The sequence below is a fragment of the Myxocyprinus asiaticus genome, chromosome 7 (genome assembly GCF_019703515.2).
Source record: "Myxocyprinus asiaticus isolate MX2 ecotype Aquarium Trade chromosome 7, UBuf_Myxa_2, whole genome shotgun sequence".
NCBI classification, from domain to species: domain Eukaryota; kingdom Metazoa; phylum Chordata; class Actinopteri; order Cypriniformes; family Catostomidae; genus Myxocyprinus; species Myxocyprinus asiaticus.
The window spans coordinates 54951935-54977029 of record NC_059350.1 but is presented as its reverse complement, the minus strand read 5'-3'; the positions used below and the strand labels follow the sequence as shown (position 1 = coordinate 54977029).

Here is a 25095-nt window from a genome sequence, read left to right as displayed (position 1 = left end):
ACATCATTGCGTTCTGAAATGCAACATGTTCTAGTGTTTCTTCCCTTACAATGAAGTATCAAGATCAACAACGCAGTTTTGCGTAATAACATCTGCCTTTATTTGTTTTCAATGAGCGCAAATGAAAGAAATACAAAACAACAGTATATAATAATAAAAAAAGATCTCAAACGAAGAAGGAACTAGAAAAACTAAAAATACAGAACAAAATGAAGAGTGATTGAGCACCTACACTGATGGTGTCTGAAGGCCTTTAATGCTGGACTCTGTATATAAAAAGCATTTTACAGTCACATATTTACATATACAGTATATTACAGCACACACGTGTTCTCAGTAGCTTGTGGTTTCTTCTAATGTAAATCTCTATGTGTCAGTGAATAATACATAAATATACGCGTTACAGTGTCTATGTGATGTATGTATGCGCTTGTGCATGTGATGCAGTAATGTGAGTGTGTATTGAGATTAATATTTGAGCTTTGGGTTTGTACGTGATGTATTTATGGGATGTGGCTTGTTTAGGCCTTAGTGGATCAATTTCTGGATCCGGATTAAGCATCTTGTTTCAAAAGCACTCTGAATGGAATTTTCCGTCAGTTTCATGTGAAGTCCAGCTGGCAGTTTGTTTCTGGGCTTCGGCTGGTTCAAGTGAGTGTGTGTTATTGTAGTGCACTCACTAGGGGGCAGGAGTGAGAGTGGATGCCGTTGTGTTTATGTTGGGCATCATCCACGTCCAGCAGCTGTCCGTTAACTCGCACGTCCATACAGCCGGTGAAGAACGCAGAGACTGGGGTGGAAACCAGAGAAACTTCTGCAGAGGAAAACAAGCGCTCAGTATGTGCCGATATATCAAGACTGATCAAACATTAGACCAGATTCAGTGTTGGACTATATGGATGAATCTCGTTCATTTTTCTATACTTCGAGGACAGGGAGGGAATTTATTTTCTGATATAGTTTTGAGTTTCCTCGCAATAGCTTTATAAATGACTACATTTAACTATAGCTCATACTGAAGAGATGGATGGGAGTTTGTAGTAAAGAGATTTATAGTTCAGTATGTTTTTTGTAGTAAAACTACACTAACCACAATATTTACCACGGTTTTACTACAGTAAACATATTTTAACTATTAGATATTTGTAGTAAAACAAAAAATATGAAAATAAAAATCATAATCATTCCGCCAAACAAACATGGTTTTTACAGTTTTACCATGTTTTCTTTGGTAGGAACTATGGTTTTAATAACCACAGGCTACAGTTTTACTATAGTGAAACCATGGTTAATTTCTGTAAGGGCATGTATTTCATGTTTTTTTTAAATCATGGTGTTACTACAGTATATTGGTTTTCCTGTATTATTATAAAAATAGCATGGCTAAAATATGGTTATTGTAGTAAAACTATGGTCAAGTTTGTGATTTCTATGGTTTTACTACAAAAACCTGTAGTTACTATAGTAAAATTGTGGTTAATTTTCATAAGGAATGGATAAAGCGATTGCAAGGAAAGCAAAACTATTTCAGAAAATAAATTCCCTCACTGTCCTCAAAGGGGCTCTAAATTTAACCAAAATCAAAAGAAAAAAATAATTATATTTTAAATAACTATTTTATGGATTAAGAGTTTTTTGCATTGTGATATTTTCATGGCAATTAATCACCCCATTTACAATTAATTTGCATAAATTCAGTACAGCAAATACTAACATGATGTATACATACCTTACAATTTAAATATTTATTTTTTCTGGATTTTTCTGCACAGCAGTAATTAGAATTTGATTTAATTGTCATGAAAAAAATGTCACAATGCTTATAATGTTTATGGTCCTAAAACAGGCTAAATTCTAAATCCTAAATTCACACAATTACATAATATTTTAACACTTTTTGCATAATTACAGCTTGATTATAAATTATGTCCAATAAAAATATTCTGTTCACAAGTGATATTTCCCTTGATTTTTCTTTGTTTGATTTCATATTTCATCTCAAGCATGCTCTTTTTTTCCACTTGGTTAACAAGTACACAAACTTTTGAACAAACTTTATTAGGGGCAAAATTGAAGAAACACCCATGTATATATTTAGAGAGGATATAAATTTGGTGTGAAACGAGTGATGTGTTGGACCTGCAGGTGTGGCAAAAAGTTCACGTTGGACCCTGGTTTAACTTTAGCAGTCTTTGTGTATTTTAACGACTCTTGACACTTATAAAACACTGTAATAAAACAATCTTAGACTAATGTGTTAGTAAACTCGTGTGGATGTGAAACTGATGTGCAGATGTTACCTGGAATCCCTCCTATAAAAGTGCTGTATGAAGAGGACAGATCCAGACCTTCCAGATTCTCCACATGCTCCATCTGACCGATCAGACCGTCCACCACCAGTGTTGAGCTGTTACCAGATACAGTCACATTCACTGTGTGTGTGTCTGAATCACACAGATTCACTGCAACACTGGACCCGACTGCATCACCAAACGACACCAGCACGTGCTGCGGGTCACACACAAACTACTGTATTTACTTCACATTGATTGGCTGTTAATGTTAACTTCATACATAAAGTAAAACACATACACACCTCTGTCCACTCGAGTGTTACCGGATGATAGTCAGAGAGAGAGATGGAAAATGGGACGCTGTCCTGGCGGACCAATGCAAACAGAACACCCATACTGGAGGCAGCACGCACTGTCAGCTGAATACTAAGGGTTTGATTGTCACCTGTACAAATTAAAACACTAAACATTACAATCGCACACACCAAATAATGTGTATCTATACTGATACAGTGAACCACACAAAACATGTCAAGAACATGTTCAAGTTATATTTGACCTCAAAATCAAAAAGGAAAATAATAGTTTGAAAGAAAACGTTTTTTTTAAATTACTTTGTATTTTTTATTTTTTTATTACACTGACATTCACGTTATAGTGTTGTGAAGAAAAAAAATCACATTCAGTGATGTGAATAAAATCACATTGACATTGCGGTGATGTGAAAAAAAATAGTCATTGCAGTGATTTTAAATAAAATCACATTGTCATCCCAGTGATGTGAATAAAATCACTTTGTCATCCCAGTGATGTGAATAAAATCACATTGTCATCACAGTGATGTGAATAAAATCACATTGTCATCCCAGTGATGTGAATAAAATCACATTGTCATCATAGTGATGTGAATAAAATCACATTGTCATCACAGTGATGTGAATAAAATCACATTGTCATCACAGTGATGTGAATAAAATCACATTGTCATCCCAGTGATGTGAATAAAATCACATTGTCATCCCAGTGATGTGAATAAAATCACATTGTCATCCCAGTGATGTGAATAAAATCACATTGTCATCATAGTGATGTGAATAAAATCACATTGTCATCACAGTGATGTGAATAAAATCACATTGTCATCATAGTGATGTGAATAAAATCACATTGTCATCACAGTGATGTGAATAAAATCACATTGTCATCACAGTGATGTGAATAAAATCACATTGTCATCAGTGATGTGAATAAAATCACATTGTCATCACAGTGATGTGAATAAAATCACATTGTCATCACAGTGATGTGAATAAAATCACATTGTCATCCCAGTGATGTGAATAAAATCACATTGTCATCATAGTGATGTGAATAAAATCACATTGTCATCATAGTGATGTGAATAAAATCACATTGTCATCATAGTGATGTGAATAAAATCACATTGTCATCAGTGATGTGAATAAAATCACTTTGTCATCCCAGTGATGTGAATAAAATCACATTGTCATCCCAGTGATGTGAATAAAATCACATTGTCATCACAGTGATGTGAATAAAATCACATTGTCATCATAGTGATGTGAATAAAATCACATTGTCATCAGTGATGTGAATAAAATCACATTGTCATCACAGTGATGTGAATAAAATCACACTGTCATCACAGTGATGTGAATAAAATCACATTGTCATCCCAGTGATGTGAATTAAATCACATTGTCATCATAGTGATGTGAATAAAATCACTTTGTCATCAGTGATGTGAATAAAATCACATTGTCATCCCAGTGATGCGAATAAAATCACATTGTCATCAGTGATGTGAATAAAATCACATTGTCATCAGTGATGTGAATAAAATCACATTGTCATCACAGTGATGTGAATAAAATCACATTGTCATCACAGTGATGTGAATAAAATCACATTGTCATCACAGTGATGTGAATAAAATCACATTGTCATCAGTGATGTGAATAAAATCACATTGTCATCACAGTGATGTGAATAAAATCACATTGTCATCACAGTGATGTGAATAAAATCACATTGTCATCAGTGATGTGAATAAAATCACATTGTCATCACAGTGATGTGAATAAAATCACTTTGTCATCACAGTGATGTGAATAAAATCACATTGTCATCACAGTGATGTGAATAAAATCACTTTGTCATCCCAGTGATGTGAATAAAATCACATTGTCATCGCAGTGATGTGAATAAAATCACATTGTCATCAGTGATGTGAATAAAATCACATTGTCATCACAGTGATGTGAATAAAATCACATTGTCATCACAGTGATGTGAATAAAATCACTTTGTCATCACAGTGATGTGAATAAAATCACACTGTCATCCAAGTGATGTGAATAAAATCACATTGTCATCACAGTGATGTGAATAAAATCACTTTGTCATCACAGTTTTGTGAATAAAATCACACTGTCATCACGGTTTTGTGAATAAAATCATATTGTCTTTACAGTGATGTGAAAAAAATGTAATTGTCATTACAGTGATGCATCTGGACATTTGACTTTTGAGTCTGTTTGTAATTCAATTTTTACTGAATGTAATTATATTTACTACAGTAAAACAATCTTTTAGAATACAATGTATTACAGTAATAATATTGCAATACAATGTTTTTATTAAAATCAGCATAAAGGCAGTACAACAGATTCTACCATCGTGTGCTTTTTGGGGTGAAATTTGACCCAGAAATGTTTTTGAGGTTTGGGAAAGGTTTCTTGAGATTTGCCTAATAATCAACACAGCAACAAAAAACAAATTAACAAACACACACACTCACCGTGGCTCTGATTGAAGAAGGCAAACCCTTGTCCGGGGTAGAAGGCGCTGTGGTCTTCGATGGCATAGCACTGCATGCGCTCATTGTGTCTGATGGTTTCCTGAATTGACGTGTCTTCACCGGTTAACCAGCGCCACTCCTTCATACAACCATCTAACCGCGGGTTAACCTGTGTTACATACACAAGAGCGTTTAACTGCTGAGGAGAACTAGCATTGCAACTAGTGATATGTTTAGAGGAGAAGTTCTTTCAGAATCAACTACTGTTGTCTTGTGGTTGGACATCAGTTTTTCTCTGTGGTTAAAGCATGACTCAAATGTAATCTGACATCTGAAAGTCAGAAACTGGCTCAAATTCCACTGAGTGTAAACAGAAGTCAAGGGCAAATGAAACAAAATCTAAACAGAAGATAAGGAGAATAATGTGCCTCCCCTCGTCGAAAAATTCTACAGGAATGTGAAGAGGAGTCCCTTCGGAATATACATTATAATTTGGAACCAAATCAGAAGGACCCAAATGAGATTAGATTCCTATTGAATCAAATAAGATCAGATTGAACTGAAATGCCTACTGGATTTGTTTTTGTTTTTGTTTTCACTGGATTCTCTGATATCAAGGCTTCCTATTGGATACTCTTGAATGAAATGAAATATTTCTAAAAATTCTACTGGACAGTTAAATCACAAGGTGAGCTATCTGTGTTTTAAAATATCCTGATAGATTTTCTGCAAATTCCTGCTGATTTCTGTGGATTTTATCCAGTTGGTAATCATTCATAATAGTTCTATTGAGAAATACGTGTTCTGAAAGAGTACTTCTTGTTACTTCCTAGTAAATATTCTGAGGTGAAGTGCAGCTTCAAACACTGCACTTCCAGTGTTTGGATTGATGACAGACCTTGCAACATGATTCCAGCACACATTCCATCATGACTGTTTGACTAGTGGATCATTAGAGGTTATAACTCACCTTACTGACAAGCCCCTCCTCTCTGAAGGGAACTCCGCCTACTGTCAGGTTGAGCTCATGCATGCCTTTATTCAGAGTGAATAGATCTCCATTCACTGCGATCTTCATCACCGCCTCCCTATCAATCTTTATGACGAGACTCCTCCCCTGCTCCTCAACTGAGATCTTCGCGGTCAGGACGTTTCATCAGGCATATGAGAGAAATAAATAGAATTATTAAAAAGCAGTCACTCATATTTGAATAAGTTGTCATTTTTATTTTTTTATTTTATTTTAAGCAGCCACCCAGAATTTTCAGCTCACAACTATGTGTATGTTCACCTAAAACCGTCAAAAGTCTGGACACAGCTACACCATATTATAGAATAATTAATTGTAAAAGTAAAAACTATGAAATAACACAAATGGAAGTATGGGAATTATGTAGTGAATTAGATGAAAGCTCTGTTGTATTTCTTTAGTTGATGTTTGTGTAGTGTCTGATCATACATTAAATAATACAAATAATAATAATACAATTAAATGACACAATTTATATACAGTATACACTATATATATATTATTATTATTATATAATTTACATAATAATATATAATAAAATATATATAAAATTTTTATATAATATAATTGTGCTGCACAATTAAATAATTACAATTACAGAAGGTGGAGTAAGTCATTTTAATCCAATACACTTTTTGCAAAATTCCGCAAATATCTCTTCACGGTCCGCTAGCTGTCTATTCTGTGTGTGCGCTGAAAAAAAATCCGGTGTTTGTACAAAGCCCTGGCTCTGTAACTGGGAAAATAAACAAAGTGGATCAGATCGATCCACACAACACTATTGCACGTGCATGAATTTGGGGGGCGGAGCTTCTGTAGGAGCACTGAAGGGAGGGGTGTGTTTATTGGCTGTTGAGTTCAAACATCAACAGTCTTTCTCAGGAATCGCTTACTCCACCTTTACGTCTATTTGCATTGAGTCAAAATGTAATATTTATTTTTTCTCCCCTTTTCGGAATGCCCAATTCCCAATGCACTCTAAGTCCTCGTGGTGGCGTAGGGCTTGTTGAGCGCGTTACCACGGAGACGTAGCGCGTGTGGAGGCTTCACGCTATTCTCCGCGGCATCCACGCACAACTCACCACACGCCACACCGAGAGCGAGAACCACATTATAGTGACCATGAAGAGGTTACCCCATGTGACTCTACCCTCCCTAGCAACTGGGCCAATTTGGTTGCTTAGGAGACCTGACTGGAATCACTCAGCACACCCTGGATTCAAACTCACGACTCCAGGTGTGCTAGTCAGCGTCAATACTCGCTGAGATACCCAGGCCCCCCAAAATGTAATATTTAATAAACATTTGGAATGGGTTTGGAACAACATGAGAGTGAGTGAATGATGACAGGATTTTGGCATGGATATGGCATGTAGATGCTCCACATACATTACATATTTTTCATGCAAATTCTATTGATCGAAATTAATCACAATTACAGTACAAGGGAAATAATCAACAATTATGATATTGGTCTTAATTGTGCAGCCCCATATTAGAACTTTAAATAATTTCTAATTTCAAACAGTAAGCTAAGCCAGAAGGTTGTAAAGATGATAAGCATAAATTGAGTCAAGCATGTCCAAACTTTTGACTGCTAAAGTTTATGAACTTTTCATTGAGGCCTGCATTGACCTCTGACCTTATGCCACTGTCCGTCATTCACCAATGGTCCACTGCTGGTCACTCGACTCACGGCTCCATATTTCAGCTGCAGCTCCAGTTTCCCATTATGCATCACCAGCACAATCCACGAGCTGTTCAGGTGACCGCCAGCGAAGAAGATCACGCCCTCCGGGTCAAAGGTCCTGAGGTCAAACTCTGCTGTGAATCTGGAGGGAAACAGGAAGTCAGTGTCAAATGGGATGATACAGCAGAATAATATGATGTGACATCAAATGAGCGTAGTGACACTGACATCTGTATTTGAACAGGATGCACACAGTATAGTGTAGTTAAAAACAATGCAATAAAAACCATATCATTTCAAAATACATAGTTTTATAAACTTTTTTAAGGGAGGACAAAACACTTCCCATATCTTTTGTTGGTGACATCAACAGTCGTGTGTCTAATCAAACTCGTCTCTTGATAATATGACTTCAGTATTAAGCTCTATTTACAAAATTGACAGTTTTTTTTTTTTTTTCTTCTCAAAGTGATGTTAATCAGCATATTGTTGGGCCTACGTATTAATACATTTCAATGTTTGATTTTCAGGACATTTTTGTTGTAAGAAACAATTTTGATACTGTGTTGCATCGGCACTTGATGCCCACCCGGTTTGAACCCGGCGCCGAAAGCGCAGCCTGACGACAGGAATCCCACTGAACATGCGACCCAGATACAGCGATCGAGAGTTCCTCTTCATGTCCAGCGGCAGATGTGACTCAATGGACTGAGGAAATACAGAGAATGATATTTTTATTGTTAACAAAAACTATTATGAAAACAACAACTGACAGGGGAATTTATTTTGTTAACTAAAATATAAACATGAGTTTGGAAAAGAATGAAAACTATACTGAAACTATATTGTACAGTATAATACAAACAAAAGTGAAGTAGAATTACAAAGAATATGACAGCGATGGGAGTTATAATCCAGTTTGGGTTTATTTTGACTATGATGCAATTTCTGATAAAAGTGTGCTGTCAAAGGCAGAGACAGAAGGAAGGAAAACTAATATCATAAATAGATATAAAACTAAAATTAGTTATTTTCAAAAGATAAAGATGAAAGTAAAACTATTTATGAACCAACAAAAAGTTCAAATTAACTGAAACTAAACTGAAACTGAATGCCAATGTACAAAATGTAATAAAAAACCCTCATGCAAACGCAAATGCAATTTAACCCTTTAAGCTCTGAGGGTGTTTTTATAGATTTCTTGTTTCAGTGGCATACCCAAAATTAAAAGCTAATAACTCGACAAAAACAAACAAACAAACAAACAAACAAACAAGGAGGGTCAAGTGTTTGGTATCATTGTAAAGAAAATTTTCCACATTTTTTTTTAATGATATATATTATGATACATTCTGAGATTCTCAGCCTAAGAAACTGCTAAAAAAAAAAGAAAAAAACAAAGCTAACAATTTACTTTTTCTTCTTCTTTTTTTTCTTCTTTGACATTATATATTTCTGGGAGTAAATAAGGTGGCTCCGAAAAGTGTTTATTTGGTTCCCAATCATGTCAACTGTATCTGAGAAAAATGTTGTGTTGATTCAACAAAGCAATCAAAAGTTAAAGCATTACAAAAATAATTTATCAGTGTCCAAAAGTCTCTCCAAACAAATAAAACATAATAATTGTACAGAAGAACTAATTACACATGCAAACACAACAATGACTAAAGGTTTGTATAGCATGCAGACATGATTTTAGTAATGAGATTTCACAGAATGAGTTTCATTCTGTGTCATTTGAGTCATCATTGAGTCTGTGTCATGTATTTGGCGCCATCTCCTGGTGGCCATATGTAACATTGTGCTTCATGTGGATTATCTAATGATCTATACATCTGATTATCTTGTGTGTGGACTCATTTGAAAGATAATCACCTCCTCTAAGTAATGATATGTGATAGTTTACATTCTGTTTATTTCGTGAAGTTATAAGTGAAAACGCGGCATATAAGCAACACTAAATTGTCAAAGACATATACTTAGCTATTACTCACTATATTTTTAACAAATGGGCTGGTTGTATTCTACTCTTTGAGAGCTTTCCAAGAACATATGATACATGGATATTTGATCAGTTTGATGTTTTTGCTGATTACAATAATATGTACAATGCAATAAAAATAAAAACAATGATCAAAACGGAACACTTCTGATTTGTCTGCAAAAGCACTTGTTCAGTTTTGGTCATAATGGCTACAAGCATTGGAAAGTAGAGCTTCTAAACTTTCAAACAATACCTTTTTCGTGTTGGTCAAGACTGCAGTTATTCATATTTTGACAATTATCTTTTCTCAAGGGCCCACCGGCGGGCTTAAGGGGTTAAAAGCCTTGGCGGAGGGGGAAGATTTAAAGCTCAAGAATGTAACTTTTTCAGTGTTAAAATATTTTCTCCTATTTCATTAGCTATAAGTAAACCATTTATAGATACATTTTCTCAAAAACTGTAAACAGTTTGTCTCTGAATCATTATAAAAATTCCTGTGTTTGTTTTGAGCAACCTGCTTAGACCCACCCCAACATCGTTACTCAACCAATGGCTTGAGTTGGGGGCGGGACTATCTCTTTGTTTAATCAACAGTTGAGAAGGGGCATATTCAGAAAGCTGTTTTGGAAAACAGTGTTTATTTTTGCAATTCCGTTCGGTGGCACTAGTGTAACCGGTCCTGCTCGACCCATTCCAAGTGGGATTCGAACCGGGGTCTCTGGCATGGGAGGCGGGCGCGCTAACGAGGAGGTTGAAGGCTACAGCCTCTAGTCGCTAGTGCACCTCTTGAGGCGAGGGGAGTGAGGTTTACACACTGCACAGCTACCTACTAGCTGGCTACAATTACACTAGTGTTGCAGAAATTACATACTTCAGCTTTAAATTTGGGTCTCCTCATCGCAGTATTGTATGACTTTAGAGATTTTGAATGGTACTTTTATGGTGCTTTTGCATAAATCTTTAAATGCATCTTCTATATTAGTACATGATAAACTGATGTGTATGTGGTTGAAAGACCTGTCAGTGTTTATTCTCTGTGAGTGATGATGAAGTCCGTTACCTCACAGCTCTTCTGATCTGGCCCCAGTCTCTTCCCCTGACGCCCGTTACAGTAGCAGCGGAAACTGCCCGCCGTGTTTACACACTCCTCCTCACACACATGCGACTCGCACTCGTCCACGTCTAACAAGAAAGAAGATGGAATTCATCACTTCAGACAGACAGAGAGACAGACAGACAGGAGGCGTGTTTACAGACTAAACCCTGCAGGAACGACACGTCTCATTTAGTGGAACATTCATCAATCTTGATGCTGCCCTTCTTAACAAACCAACCTTTTAATGTCTACATATTTACAAGAACGTTTACTTATAAAATGGTGCAATTATTCACACTTTTACCTTTCAGCGTTGTATTTACAAACTGAAGTCAATCATTTTAAAGTACAGAATATACAAAAAATTAAGTTAAAAGTCAACAGGAAATGGTTTAAAGACACATTTGAAAATGATCTTCAAAGAGATACACACATTATATAATCCTTCTCTTTAGTTCTGAATAAGATTGGACATACTTGACTGACAAATATGAGATTAGGAGAAGAGTAACAGCTCTTCAAATTTAGTTTTAAAGGTTTGTTTGTATAGGATGATGGGAATGCTTGATAAAAGACATCAAAATGAACAAACCACAAATGACCAAGAGGAATTTTCATTGGTCAACCGTGTGTAAGAAACAGCCATTCATCAACTAAACTGGATTTGTTCAGCTAGAATTAGTACACACCACTGCTGTTATGTAACCTGCACGCTTTTCCCTAAATATTTCTGACTTGGTGAAAGGTCAGAGAAGAAAAAGTGGCTAAACATACAGTATAAACTGCTGACTGTACTGTCCTGAGACCAAGAGATGATTTAACAGTTCAGGAACACAGGCTTGTACTGTAGGTTTGACCACAGTGAGGAAAGAAATAAAATAAATAATACAAAATATTTTGATTTTGTTTATGTGTGAAATCAATCTACAAATGGATTACTTAAAGTTGACTCTGCATAAAGCTGGACTACAAGGAAGAATTTTATAAACATCAGCTTTAATTTGGCAAGTTGCACCATGTGGTTGGCGACCACAAACAACAGTTTATTCAGTTAAATATATCAGTTTTTTTAATATTGGTGTCTCTTATCATAGTGCTGTTGCTGCTGTTTTCTTAGGATGGTTTCACATATAGTCTGTTTTAAATTAACCAAACACAGTTCAGTTCAAGTGAATCAGAAAGGGAAGCAGCTGCAAATGACCTCAGTGCTTTTGGTGTTCACATTGTTAGTGGACGTATAAGAGGACCAAATGTCTTTTTTGGTCCTTTTAGCATTTATGTGGTCTCAGAACCCTTGTTGTTTACACCACAACTCCTTAAGAACTCATACCCCATAGCTGTAAATATTATAATTTAAATATTATAATATATATACACAGAGTCAACAATTAACCAGCACTATTAACTCTCCCCCTTCCAGTCCCCAACAACATCCCAGTGGTCATACATGGTTATAGACACACACACAAAATATATATATATATCTGAACCTTCAACCAAATTTCTTGGATTTTAACACACCACCAAAGACATGGGTTGTCTCTCCATCCTTTTAAGAATCAAACTGATCCAGGTTTGTGTCATGGTTGGCGGAAGCTTTCCATTCTTTAATGATTCCGTATAAATTTCAAGCAAAAGTGGAGCCAATTCTGTAGCATAAGATCTAAAAAACTCAGCGGCAAAGCCATCTGGCCCCCCCGCAGAGGCACTGCTTCCGGATATCGTATTGCAAAGTCCACCAGAACCAACACAAAGCAATGCCTGCATGCTGTCCGCTCTAATGGCCAGACGAGGTCCATACCAATTCTTTCGAAGGAGACCTTGATCAAAGGAAGCGGGTGCAAAGGCACTCTTGGGGTGCCAGACGGATTCACCAGCTGACATTCACGGCATGCCGCATACCATCTGCGAACATCCCCGCGAATGGCCGGCCAACAGAAACAGGCCATTAGACAGTTCATTGTCTTTTCCTGCCCTAAGTGACCCGCCATAGTATTATAATGAGCCACCTGGAATAACATTTCCCGACGGCTCTTCGGTATCAACAACTGGTTGTATCTTCTTTTGTCTGAGCGTCCTGCATCACTCGATACAACCGGTCATTTATAATAGAAAAGTACGGATATGCGAGTGCAATGTCTGGCTGAAGGCGTTGACCATCAATCACTCTCACTTGGTCGAAGGCGTGCCAAAGAGTCTTGTCTCGTGTCTGCTCCAGAGGGAAATCCCCAGTGGGGAATCCTCTAAGGGCTGGGGAAGCCGAAACTTCCCCCTCCCTTACGTCATCCTGACCTGGAGCTGATGTAGATGGCCCCGGCTCCGCCTCCCCAGCAAGCACATAACAAATCCCACACTGAAACGGGACCCATCTGCACAAATTTCCCTTATTAAAGTAGAAAACGCTGGCCAATTCATGCCCACAATTTGCGGATGGGTTAGGCGGGAACTAACCGCAGCCTCGACACTATGCATTTGTCCCCGAAATTGAATCGTCACAGACACTACAGGATAATTGTGGATATCCCCATGCACACACCTTACCTTCACCTTGTGACTAGCACCCAAAGCCTCATCTTGAACCAGGGATTGATGGATGGAGGTTTGGCTGCAACCCGAATCCACCAAGGTCTGGTATGTACCCCCCTTAATACTCACGGGTATGCAGTATGTCCCAGCTCGATCGGGGATGGCCTGCGGTGTGCCGGGGACCCGAACCAATGTCCCCACCTCCATCACTGGGCATTGGTCCCGGAAATGCCCGGGCTCCCCGCAGTGCAGAACACAATTCACAATCGTATTTTATCAAAAATACACAATGATGACTCTAAGACATTATAGATATTACAGTTTCATTTTCTGTTAATGCATGATCTTCTGTAAAGCTGCTTTGAAATGATATGTGTTGTGAAAGGTGCTATACAAATAAAAATGACTTGACTTGACTGGCCCAGATTCCATGCCTGCGCCCGTGGCAGTGGGTCCACCAACCTGGGAGTGAGAGCAGAGAAAAAGAGAAGGATCTTGGAGCTTGCCGGCTCCCGAATATGCCGCCATGTGCCAGCTGGATGGCCGTTTGGAGCGGCACTGAACCCACTCCGCTGTCCCTCTCGGAAGTCAAGCGACAAACTGCTCCAGTACCACCAGGTCGATCACAGCTCTGACGGCGCATTGCTCAGCCAGCAACCACCTCCCGGAGCTGCTGGGTGAAGGCAAATGGGCGGCCATGCTCACCAATTGTCAGCGAGCGGAAGCCTTGGTGCTGCTGCTCGAGTGTCTGGCCGAGCCGTTTTAGGATGGCTTTCCTCAAGTCGGTGTGCACCAGGAGGTTCACTGTTGGTAACTGCTGCACCATAAGCTGGCTTCCCTGGACAACAGTGGTATCAACCAGACTGCCCACTGGGTGCTCGGACATCCGCAGGCCCCCGCCGTCTGGTCGAAGAGCTCCAGGAAGGCCTCCGGATCGTTTTGGGGGCCAATCTTGACAAGCGGAACACTAGGATGGTCGTGGGGTCCGGGGTCGCAGCGGCAGCACCCTCCTGGTGCAGCAAGCTCCGGAGCACCTGCCGGTCCTCCATTTGGGCCTGGAGGAGCACAATAAACCGCTGCACCTATTCTGTGCGCAGATCCAGTTGGGTCTGATGTTGTGTCTGGTAGATGCTGGCGAGGGTCTTGAAAACATTCTCCAGAGGTGAGGCATCCTTGGCAGATTTCTTCCTCCCTTAATTCCTGGGTTTCGGCACCAGTGTAACAAAGTTCACGATGGGGTGCAGGGAGGAGGCGGGAGACGGTGAAATCCAACTCAAAAGGTAATTTTATTTTTATACTTTTCAGTAATTAACACACATTCAATGTTTGCTTTTCAGCAGAACTCGTTTCTGGTTCACCCACACGCTGGAAGCTCAGTTCTCTCTCTCTTCACTGGCATCTGGCTCGCTCTTAAAACCCGTCTCCACTCTCACTGCAATGACAAACAGCTGTTTGAGACAATCACTGCCAGGTGATTATCCTTACAGTTCTCATCTCCTGATCTCGTTCTCCATTCACAAGCCAGCGCTCAACTACGCTGCACCCCCACCACCACATCACAACATAAACATAATATTAACTTACATCTGCACAGACAATGAAGACAATAAACAGATGAACTTGAACTTGTGCTAGTAAGTATGTGTAACTTGTGTTTCCTTAAAAACACGCTACACGAAACGCAATATCTTAAATTTTCTAAATGTGAGAAATTCACAACAGAGTCACTATCTAACTATTATTTTTCAAAGTTTAGCATTTGTTTTTGGGATGTTCTTTAACTGTTTTGAAGTTTCAGTTTTTGCAATAATGTCACATTTTGCTTACAGTCAAACCTGACCATGGTGTTACAAAGAGAAGACATAGAATAATAATTTTGTTACCAATCATTTATTTAAAACATCAAAATGTAATAACTCAAAGTAAATTAATAATAATATCAAGAAAATGAACAGTAATAAACAGAAATTAACAGAAATGGACCGTGAAAATGTAATTAGTATATAAAACAGAAGAGTTTTTCCTTGTTCTTTGTGTGAGGGTGTGTGTGCGTTTTGCACTCTTTGTGTTTTATAGTCTCACCCCTTCATTTCTATGTGTGTTTATTTTGCATTATGGCAGATTTATATATGTATTCAATAAGAAAAAAAAATGGCTCTGTTTTTTTGTCTTTCCCATTCATTTCCTATGGTCTGTCAATTCTGACCGAGAACAGTAAAGGTGTCTTTTTTTTTTTTCGACTTAGACTTATCGAATCAAGTCCAATTTTGAGTGTGTGTGTGTTCAGATGGCAAATAGAGGAAAAGTCACCAAGTCTTGTATCGCTCAGATAAAGGAAACCATTTTTATTACAGCAGAAGTTATTTTTGACAGTATAGGAAGGTTAAACATATATATCTTTAATATGTTTGATATATGTTTCGATAATTCTAAGTAGTTTACACATTTTTCCAAATATTATTTTAAGTTTAGTCTGTTACAGTTTGATACATATTTTTGTCATTTTGCATTTTTGACAACTAAAATGTTATTTTTGCTGACTAAAATTATATGCCATTTTAGTCAGAGTAAAACTGAGATTTATGAATATGACATGATGAAATTTTCATCACAAATTATGACTAAAATAAAAAACTGTGAAAATCAACACTGGTTTCAGGCACTCCACTTTGGGTCATTCCTAAAACAGCCCTTAACCGTGTTAAAATCTCTGCACGGCCTCATTGCTTCAACACTTCCTCCATGATTCTGACCTACACTTAAACGATGTAAATAAACGTTGAATTATAAATGACACCTCAGTGGTCTGGCAGGAATTCTTCTTCATTAATTCTACGCTGGTTAGATCCTGTGTGTAAACTCACCTACACAACTCTTGGTGTTGTTATCATACACGTATCCATCATCACACAGGCAGTCATAGCTCCCGATGATGTTCGAGCATCTCGCTGTTCCACAAACATCTGGAGTTTCCACACACTCGTGCACATCTGTGGAAAAATTAAGATATGGTACATTCATAAATCACAAAACAACTGCAGATGACAAACGCTCTAAATTACATTACACAACAGCTAGATCCAGTACTCTAATCTGATTGGATGAGGGCTGATATTCAGTATAACAGCACTGGGACACTTTTTCACGTGTCTGTGTTTATCTGTGTACTATCATTTACTGTAAGCTCCTGGTTAAGATTTATATTTGTTCATTGTATGGAAAAAAGGCAGTGTGAATATCCTTCAAAATGTGTTCTGTGGAGAAAATAACAGCTTACAGGTTTGAGTAAATAATGACAACTTTCATATTAGGGTGAATAATTCCTTGAAAACACAGAAGAATTTACTCAACATTAACACTCATTCTCAGAACACGAACTTACCCAGACACGTGTGGTGACCGGACAGTCTGTATCCATGACGACAGGAGCAGTGGTAACTACCCACAGTGTTATTACAGTCGTGGTCACACCTTCCGTTTTGTTTGATGCACTCATTAACATCTGCAAATCACAAACACACATACACACACATGGGTCAACATTAACCAATCACATGACTGAATTCAAACCCTGCCTCATGACTGGCTGGTGCTGTGTTTGTGGGCGGAGTCATGCAGTTACACAGAGACTCGGTTGTTGATGGTCTGGCAGAAACTCACTCACTCTTTTCTCTCAGCTGAACATTAAAAACATCCCACAGCGACTATTAATGAATCATTTGTGAATGAATGCAGCTCTGTGTTAAACTCTGGACGCACTTCAGACCCTCTGTACATGCTCAGTGTTTGCTCGTGTGTTTCTCTCTCTAGACTCCAGGAGTCACAGCTGATCTGTGCACAAAACCAAATTTTGACATGTTCTGAAGAAAATGTGTGTGTTTGTTTACTGGCTCAATTAAAAAGAAAGTTCACCCTGAAGTCTCTCTGATAATCTGCTCTCTAGATATGACTCGAGTCCCTCCTTCAATGTAAGTCTATGGGATTTTTTCACCTGTTTTATTGTCTGTCTGGTGAAAATGGCAACAGTGTTCATACAGGCATCAATCAATGAAAATACAGGACTTTTTTCAGCACCAATTTTATTTTCAAATTGGTGCTTTTGTTTAATTAAAAGTTTCCAACTTAAATTATAAGTGACGTGAACTGTATTTACTAGTCGGAAACTCATAATTACAGTAATTCTGATATATACTGTATATATATATATATATATATATATATTCGTTTGTTATCATTATTTTCACATTTTAGCTTTTTAAAAAATGACATATTTTACATTCTATAAATTAATATTTATAAATTTCATATATATTAATAACATGAGCTGTTTGAGATCATTTAAAAGTATTTAAATTGAGTTTACACTGATTTGCAGAACAAACACTCAAACGGTGCTAGTGATGGGACGATATGGTTATCTCACGATTCGGTTCGATATACGATATGAGGTTCACGATTCGATAAACCGGTAATCTCGAATCGATATAATAACACTTAAATTACAAAATATTACAGATTTTTATTTATTTTTTTTAGTAAAATGCACATTGTAATTTCTCATCAAAATAAAGTTATTTTAATACACAATATAAATGCTCAAAGTTTAAATAATAAGAGTTACTCTATAAGAAAAGATCACAAACAAATAAGCTTTCAAATATAGTGAGACAGATTAAGGCTGATCAGGTGCAGAACAAACAATAGAACTGAACAGAACCAGTCCTGAAAAAAGTGTAAAAGTGAAAGTGTATATTTTATTTTTTAATAATTTGTCAACATTATTATAATCACATTTTAATTTTGTAAAAATAAAAACAAATCTACAATATATTATATTAATTCATATTATATCATGAAATGGTATATATAATAATGATATGAGCTATCACTGTTTGAAATAATGTGTACAATTACAAGTACTAACATTGAGTTTACATTCATGTGTATAAGAAACTCTAAAAAGGTTACTGTCACTTTAAGAGTTCAACGAGCGGCTCACAGTGTTCCGGTTCAGCGAACATCAATGAGAATCTCTCGCTTTCTTTAGTGCATCTATGCTGTGTGAGATTCAAATTAATATCTCTTTTTACTCTTTTATCTGACTGTAAAGAACAGAAAGGATATTAAGACACATTATTCAATGAAAATCACCTTATCTTTGATGGACACACATTACACGGAGGAAAAGATTTTCCAGGTATTCCAGTACTTACATTTCTAAAAGCTTAATTCAAGCACTTTAAGGATCTTGTGTGAACCCTGTAAACAGTGTATTATAAAGCACAGGAGGGGTAAAATCAAGTGATAGAGAGATTATGATGTTTGACGGGTCATTTCATTTATGATCACATGGACAGAAAACAATGTTGCAAATTTAGAAATATCGAGTTATGCCACGATATGGTTTGTAATTTTTTTGGTTCGCGATATCTCGCAATTCGATATATCGTCCCATCCCTAAATGGTACTGTCTCTTTAAGAATAGCGTCAGTTCAGCGAGTGTCTCACAGAAGTGTTTTGGTTCAGTGCACATTAACAACGAGTTGAGTCGAATGGCTTCTTTAAAGTTCAAATTAATTAATGAAGTTGAACAGTTATCGTTTGAAGAGTTGTGTCAATGGTATACTTGTTTAATACATATATTTTAAAGCATAATCTACAATCATGTTTTTCATCAAACCACACAATGATGACTTTAAGAAATTACAGACATTAAAGCTTCATTTTCTGTAAAGCTGCTTTGAAACGATGTGTTGTGAAAAGTGCTATACAAATAAAAATGACGACTTGTTTGTACCTTTGTCACATCTGACCCCAGTCCATCCTGTGAAACAATGACACAGGAACTCGCCTTTTTTGTCCTCACAGCGCACCGTACCCAAATGATTACAGGGGTTGGGCGAACACTGATTTGGAATATCTGCGATATATAAATAAATGAAAAGGAGTATAAAGAACACGTACACATTAAGAAGAATGACAACGTGTAAAACAATGAGTCATCATAATCACAATTATTTGTTTGACAATTAATAATCAGCAAAATTTCATAATCTTGACAGCCCTAACTGAGTTCATAACATTTGCTGACAGTGCTGGATCAGCCTGAGGACATCCGAACCTCAGGAGAGAGAGAGAGAGAGCTGCAGACACACATCATCTCTCTCTCTCTGACTCAGGGTTTCTGGCTGAACACAAACTGACCAATCACAGTGCAGCGTTGTGAGCAGGCACGAGGCTGCCTTCAAATCAGCAGAAATGAGCAGCGCAGGACGAGCCTCCAGCAGACGTCAGTACAACGTAACAGACAGCGTGCAACCACACGTTACACACACACATACACTCTATAGGGGCTTTATTCATTCAGAGGGTCTCACACACTCTGTCACTTTCTCTTTATGAAGATGCAATGCACTGCAGCTCTCAGACAGACAGGTGTATGTTTACTCACTGTGGACGCAGGTGATCAGATCTTGTTTCTTCTTCTCAGAGTCACCAAACTTCTCCAAACAAACTGAGAGAAAATAAACTAAAGACTTCAGCACACAATACACTTCATATATGATACAGGTTTCATTACAAACATTAATATAAAACCATGACAAAACTGAGAAAGTGAGTGAGTTGTAACACTGCAGGACTCACCCAGATACTTCGGGAAGAAATATTCCTGTGAACGAGAGAAAGTACTGATGAGAAATTTTTTTTACATTTTTTTTATGTTTGATTGATTGATTACAGTATAACTGGCTTTGGCAATGAATAACAGTTAATGAAGTGTAATTAGAGCAGATATTAAGACTCTGGCAGCACATTATAACTATTGAACCCAGAACAGACAGTGAGGAATGAGAGTGTTTGAATCTGTCTGTGATCTTTCGTGTCAAGGCATGTTCAGCTCATGTTTGTGTTATTCAAGGGAGGATAATGTTTCATGTTTCATAGATGGAATGGCTTTCACTATAAACATTTATTTATCTAGTTTATGAGGACATATCATAGATTCTTTTGTTTTCATATAAAGCTAACTATAGACCAACCTGAATACTACAATACAACTTTTTGCTTTTTAAGAATTTAAATATAATTTCATTTATAAATCAATTTAACAACTGAGGAAGTCCGCAAGAGGGAGGTTTTGGCTCACCTCTGGTCTGAGCCAGAACCATATACTATGTCCCCATAGTATAGTATAGTATAGTATAGTATTTACCCCATACTATAGTAAAATATAGTATAGTATGTCCCATACTATAGTAAAATATAGTATAGTATTTGTCCCATACTATAGTAAAATATAGTATAGTATTTACCCCATACTAAAGCATTGTATAGCATAGTATTTGTCCCATACTATAGTTAAATATAGTATAGTATTTTCCTCATACTATAGTAAAATATAGTATAGTATTTGTCCAATACTATAGCAAAGTATAGTATAGTATTTACCCCAAACTAAAGTATTGTATAGCATAGTATTTGTCCCATACTATAGTAAAATATAGTATAGTATTTGTCCCATACTATAGTAAAATATAGTATAGTATTTTCCCCATACTATAGTTAAATATAGTATAGTATTTGTCCCATACTATAGTAAAATATAGTATAGTATTTGTCCCATACTATAGTAAAATACAGTATAGTATTTTCCCCATACTATAGTTAAATATAGTATAGTATTTGTCCCATACTATAGTAAAATATAGTATAGTATTTGTCCCATACTATAGTAAAATACAGTATAGTATTTTCCCCATACTATAGCAAAGTATAGTATAGTATTTACCCCAAACTAAATATTGTATAGCATAGTATTTGTCCCATACTATAGTAAAATATAGTATAGTATTTGTCCCATACTATAGTAAAATATAGTATAGTATTTGTCCCATACTATAGTAAAATATAGTATAGTATTTGTCCCATACTATAGTAAAATATAGTATAGTATTTGTCCCATACTATAGTAAAATATAGTATAGTATTTGTCCCATACTATAGTAAAATATAGTATAGTATTTGTCCCATACTATAGTAAAATACAGTATAGTATTTTCCCCATACTATAGTTAAATATAGTATAGTATTTGTCCCATACTATAGTAAAATATAGTATAGTATTTGTCCCATACTATAGTAAAATATAGTATAGTATTTGTCCCATACTATAGTAAAATATAGTATAGTATTTGTCCCATACTATAGTAAAATATAGTATAGTATTTGTCCCATACTATAGTAAAATACAGTATAGTATTTTCCCCATACTATAGTTAAATATAGTATAGTATTTGTCCCATACTATAGTAAAATATAGTATAGTATTTGTCCCATACTATAGTAAAATACAGCATAGTATTTGTCCCATACTATAGTAAAATATAGTATAGTATTTGTCCCATACTATAGTAAAATATAGTATAGTATTTGTCCCATACTATAGTAAAATATAGTATAGTATTTGTCCCATACTATAGTAAAATATAGTATAGTATTTGTCCCATACTATAGTAAAATATAGTATAGTATTTGTCCCATACTATAGTAAAATATAGTATAGTATTTGTCCCATACTATAGTAAAATACAGTATAGTATTTTCCCCATACTATAGTTAAATATAGTATAGTATTTGTCCCATACTATAGTAAAATATAGTATAGTATTTGTCCCATACTATAGTAAAATACAGTATAGTATTTTCCCCATACTATAGTTAAATATAGTATAGTATTTGTCCCATACTATAGTAAAATATAGTATAGTATTTGTCCCATACTATAGTAAAATACAGTATAGTATTTTCCCCATACTATAGTTAAATATAGTATAGTATTTGTCCCATACTATAGTAAAATATAGTATAGTATTTGTCCCATACTATAGTAAAATATAGTATAGTATTTGTACTCCCATACTACTAAGTAAAATATAGTATAGTATTTGTCCCATACTATAGCAAAGTATAGTATAGTATTTACCCCAAACTAAAGTATTGTATAGCATAGTATTTGTCCCATACTATAGTTAAATATAGTATAGTATTTTCCCCATACTATAGTAAAATATAGTATAGTATTTGTCCCATACTATAGCAAAGTATAGTATAGTATTTACCCCAAACTAAAGTATTGTATAGCATAGTATTTGTCCCATACTATAGTAAAATATAGTATAGTATTTTCCCCATACTATAGTAAAATGTAGTATAGTATTTTCCCCATACTATAGTAAAATGTAGTATAGTATTTTCCCCATACTATAGTAAAATGTAGTATAGTATTTTCCCCATACTATAGTAAAATATAGTATAGTATTTTCCCCATACTATAGTAAAATGTAGTATAGTATTTTCCCCATACTATAGTAAAATATAGTATAGTATTTTCCCCATACTATAGTAAAATATAGTATAGTATTTGTCCCCCTACTATAGTAAAATATAGACTTTACTCTTTCTCTGTCCCTTTGTATGTACATCAATATCCCTGAAGTATAACATAAAACCACATTAATGAGAGCAAAGGATTGTGACCCCAGTGACCTCTCATGTGCTCCAGGTTTCAAATACAGTCACTGCAGTCAGTCACAAGCTAATCAATGTCATTTCCTCTGAAGATGTAGATATATTATGTGCAGACCTGCCAGACGTCACATTAAAGACACTGCAGCCCATCAAATCTGTTTCATACTGCCTACTTCCAGGTGGACACGCAGCATCTGCAGTTAACCTGGTAACCAGCGTGCTGACTCACTCACAAAGACTGCACTGAGAAAACTGCAGCATCCAAGATGCAGGTCGCACATGCTCGCAGTGAATAATGCATGTAGGGAGTGGAAATCCGACTGCTGTCACACCGGGAATCTGGCAGAGGCATGCAAGCCTCACAAACACGCTCAGAAAGAAACATGCTGACGGACTGACCTTCATATCACGCTCTCCGCATCACCTTCACTCACCTTTACCTTAATCTTGCTTCACCTCATGCATTTAAAGGGATAGTTCACCAAATTTTATCATAATTTTCTGTGTGACTTTCATTCCTCCATGAAATAAAAAATCGAGATGTTAGGCAGAATGTTAGTCTCAGTCACCATTCATACAATGAAAGTAACATCTCCTTTTGTGTTCCACAGAAGAAAGTCCTTCAGGTTTAGAATAACATGAGGGTGAAAAAATAATGACAGAATGTGAACTATTCCTTTAGTCTTAACTAGTCTTTCCATATCCATATTTTCTCTCGTTTTGCTCTCATTTTGTTCTCATGAGAGCGATATCTGTGCGTTCCTGCTCTCTATAAAAAAGTTGATTCCAGAAATTCTCATGGTCATGCTAATAATAGAAAGTATTACAGCTCTGATGTCATACTAATCTTTCTTCCAAATGAGCACACAGCACTGCAGTATGTTTTCTGAAAACAAGCTCAATCTAAATGAATATTTGAACCTTATTCATAGATCAAAGAGGATTAAATCTAATCTTTTAAGATCACCCACATTTGCACATTGAGCATGTTATTGTTTCACATGAGTTCAGACAAACAACACGCCACACTGGAATTTATTCTGTATCAAAAACACATTCCAGTGTTTGGAAGTCAATGCGGTGACACAGCCTCTCAGGGACCAATCAGAAACACAACAGACCGGCTCATTTGCATACAGACCACCCTTCAGGTCATTAGGGCAAATGCATTGAGGATGCGTTGATCTTCACATAATATAGGGTGAAGTCAGGTAAAGTTGAATCCTTTTTTAAACTGATGTTATATATTAGTGTATATTCACACATCTGCAGCCTTTGACACAGTCAACCATCAGATCTTACTCTCCACCCTCTCTTCTCTGGGCATCACAGGAACTGTGCTTGACTGGTTTAATTCCTATCTCCCAGGTAGGTCCTTCAAGGTAGCCTGGAGAGGTGAGGTGTCCAAGTCACATCAGCTACTTACTGGGGTACCTCAGGGATCAGTGCTAGGGCCACTTCTCTTCTCTATATACACAACATCACTGGGACCCATCATTCAGGCACATGGTTTCTCTGACCACTGCTATGCCGATGACACACAACTTGTCTTTCCGGCCCAACGACACCACAGTGACTGCTCAAATCTCTGCCTGCCTGGCAGACATCTCGGCCTGGATGAAGGAGCACCACCTGCAACTCAACCCAGCCAAGACCGAGCTCCTTGTCTTTCCAGCCAACCCTGCTGTTGAACACAACATCACTGTGCAGCTGGGTTCAACTACAGTAACACCTTCCACATCAGTCAGAAATCTAGGGGTAACCATCGATAACAAACTAAATTTCACAGACCACATCTCAAAGAGAGCAAGATCATGTAGATTTACACTCTACAATATCAGGAAGATAAGACCCTTCCTCTCTGAACATGCCACACAACGTCTTGTTCAGTCACTTGTCATAACTAGACTGGACTACTGTAACGCTCTCATTGCAGGCCTCCCTGCATGTGCAATTAGACCCCTGCAAATGATCCGGAATGCAGCAGCACGTCTGGTCTCTAATGAACCAAAGAGAGCACATGTTACACCACTCCTCATCTCTCTCCACTGGCTGCCGGTTGATGCACGTATCAAGTTCAAGGCTCTGATGCTGGCATACAGAACAGTCACTGGGTCTGCTCCAGC

The 25095-nt window shown here is 36.8% G+C and overlaps 1 protein-coding gene across 1 annotated transcript in view; it reads right to left on the bottom strand.

The window, feature by feature from the left end:
- Nucleotides 1–94: 94 nt before the first annotated feature.
- Nucleotides 95–25095, bottom strand: part of gas6 (growth arrest-specific 6) — a 26746-nt gene continuing 1745 nt past the window's right edge. The window contains exons 3-15 of the mRNA XM_051702044.1: nucleotides 20087–20111; nucleotides 19893–19955; nucleotides 19239–19361; nucleotides 16824–16943; nucleotides 16306–16431; nucleotides 10880–11001; nucleotides 8425–8543; nucleotides 7788–7977; nucleotides 6086–6250; nucleotides 5116–5284; nucleotides 2597–2739; nucleotides 2301–2508; nucleotides 95–814 (exon numbers count right to left, since the gene is read on the bottom strand). Of these exons, the coding sequence (XP_051558004.1) occupies nucleotides 663–814; nucleotides 2301–2508; nucleotides 2597–2739; nucleotides 5116–5284; nucleotides 6086–6250; nucleotides 7788–7977; nucleotides 8425–8543; nucleotides 10880–11001; nucleotides 16306–16431; nucleotides 16824–16943; nucleotides 19239–19361; nucleotides 19893–19955; nucleotides 20087–20111 (1725 nt within the window). The 3' untranslated portion in view covers nucleotides 95–662. The remainder of the gene's footprint in view (nucleotides 815–2300; nucleotides 2509–2596; nucleotides 2740–5115; nucleotides 5285–6085; nucleotides 6251–7787; nucleotides 7978–8424; nucleotides 8544–10879; nucleotides 11002–16305; nucleotides 16432–16823; nucleotides 16944–19238; nucleotides 19362–19892; nucleotides 19956–20086; nucleotides 20112–25095) is intronic.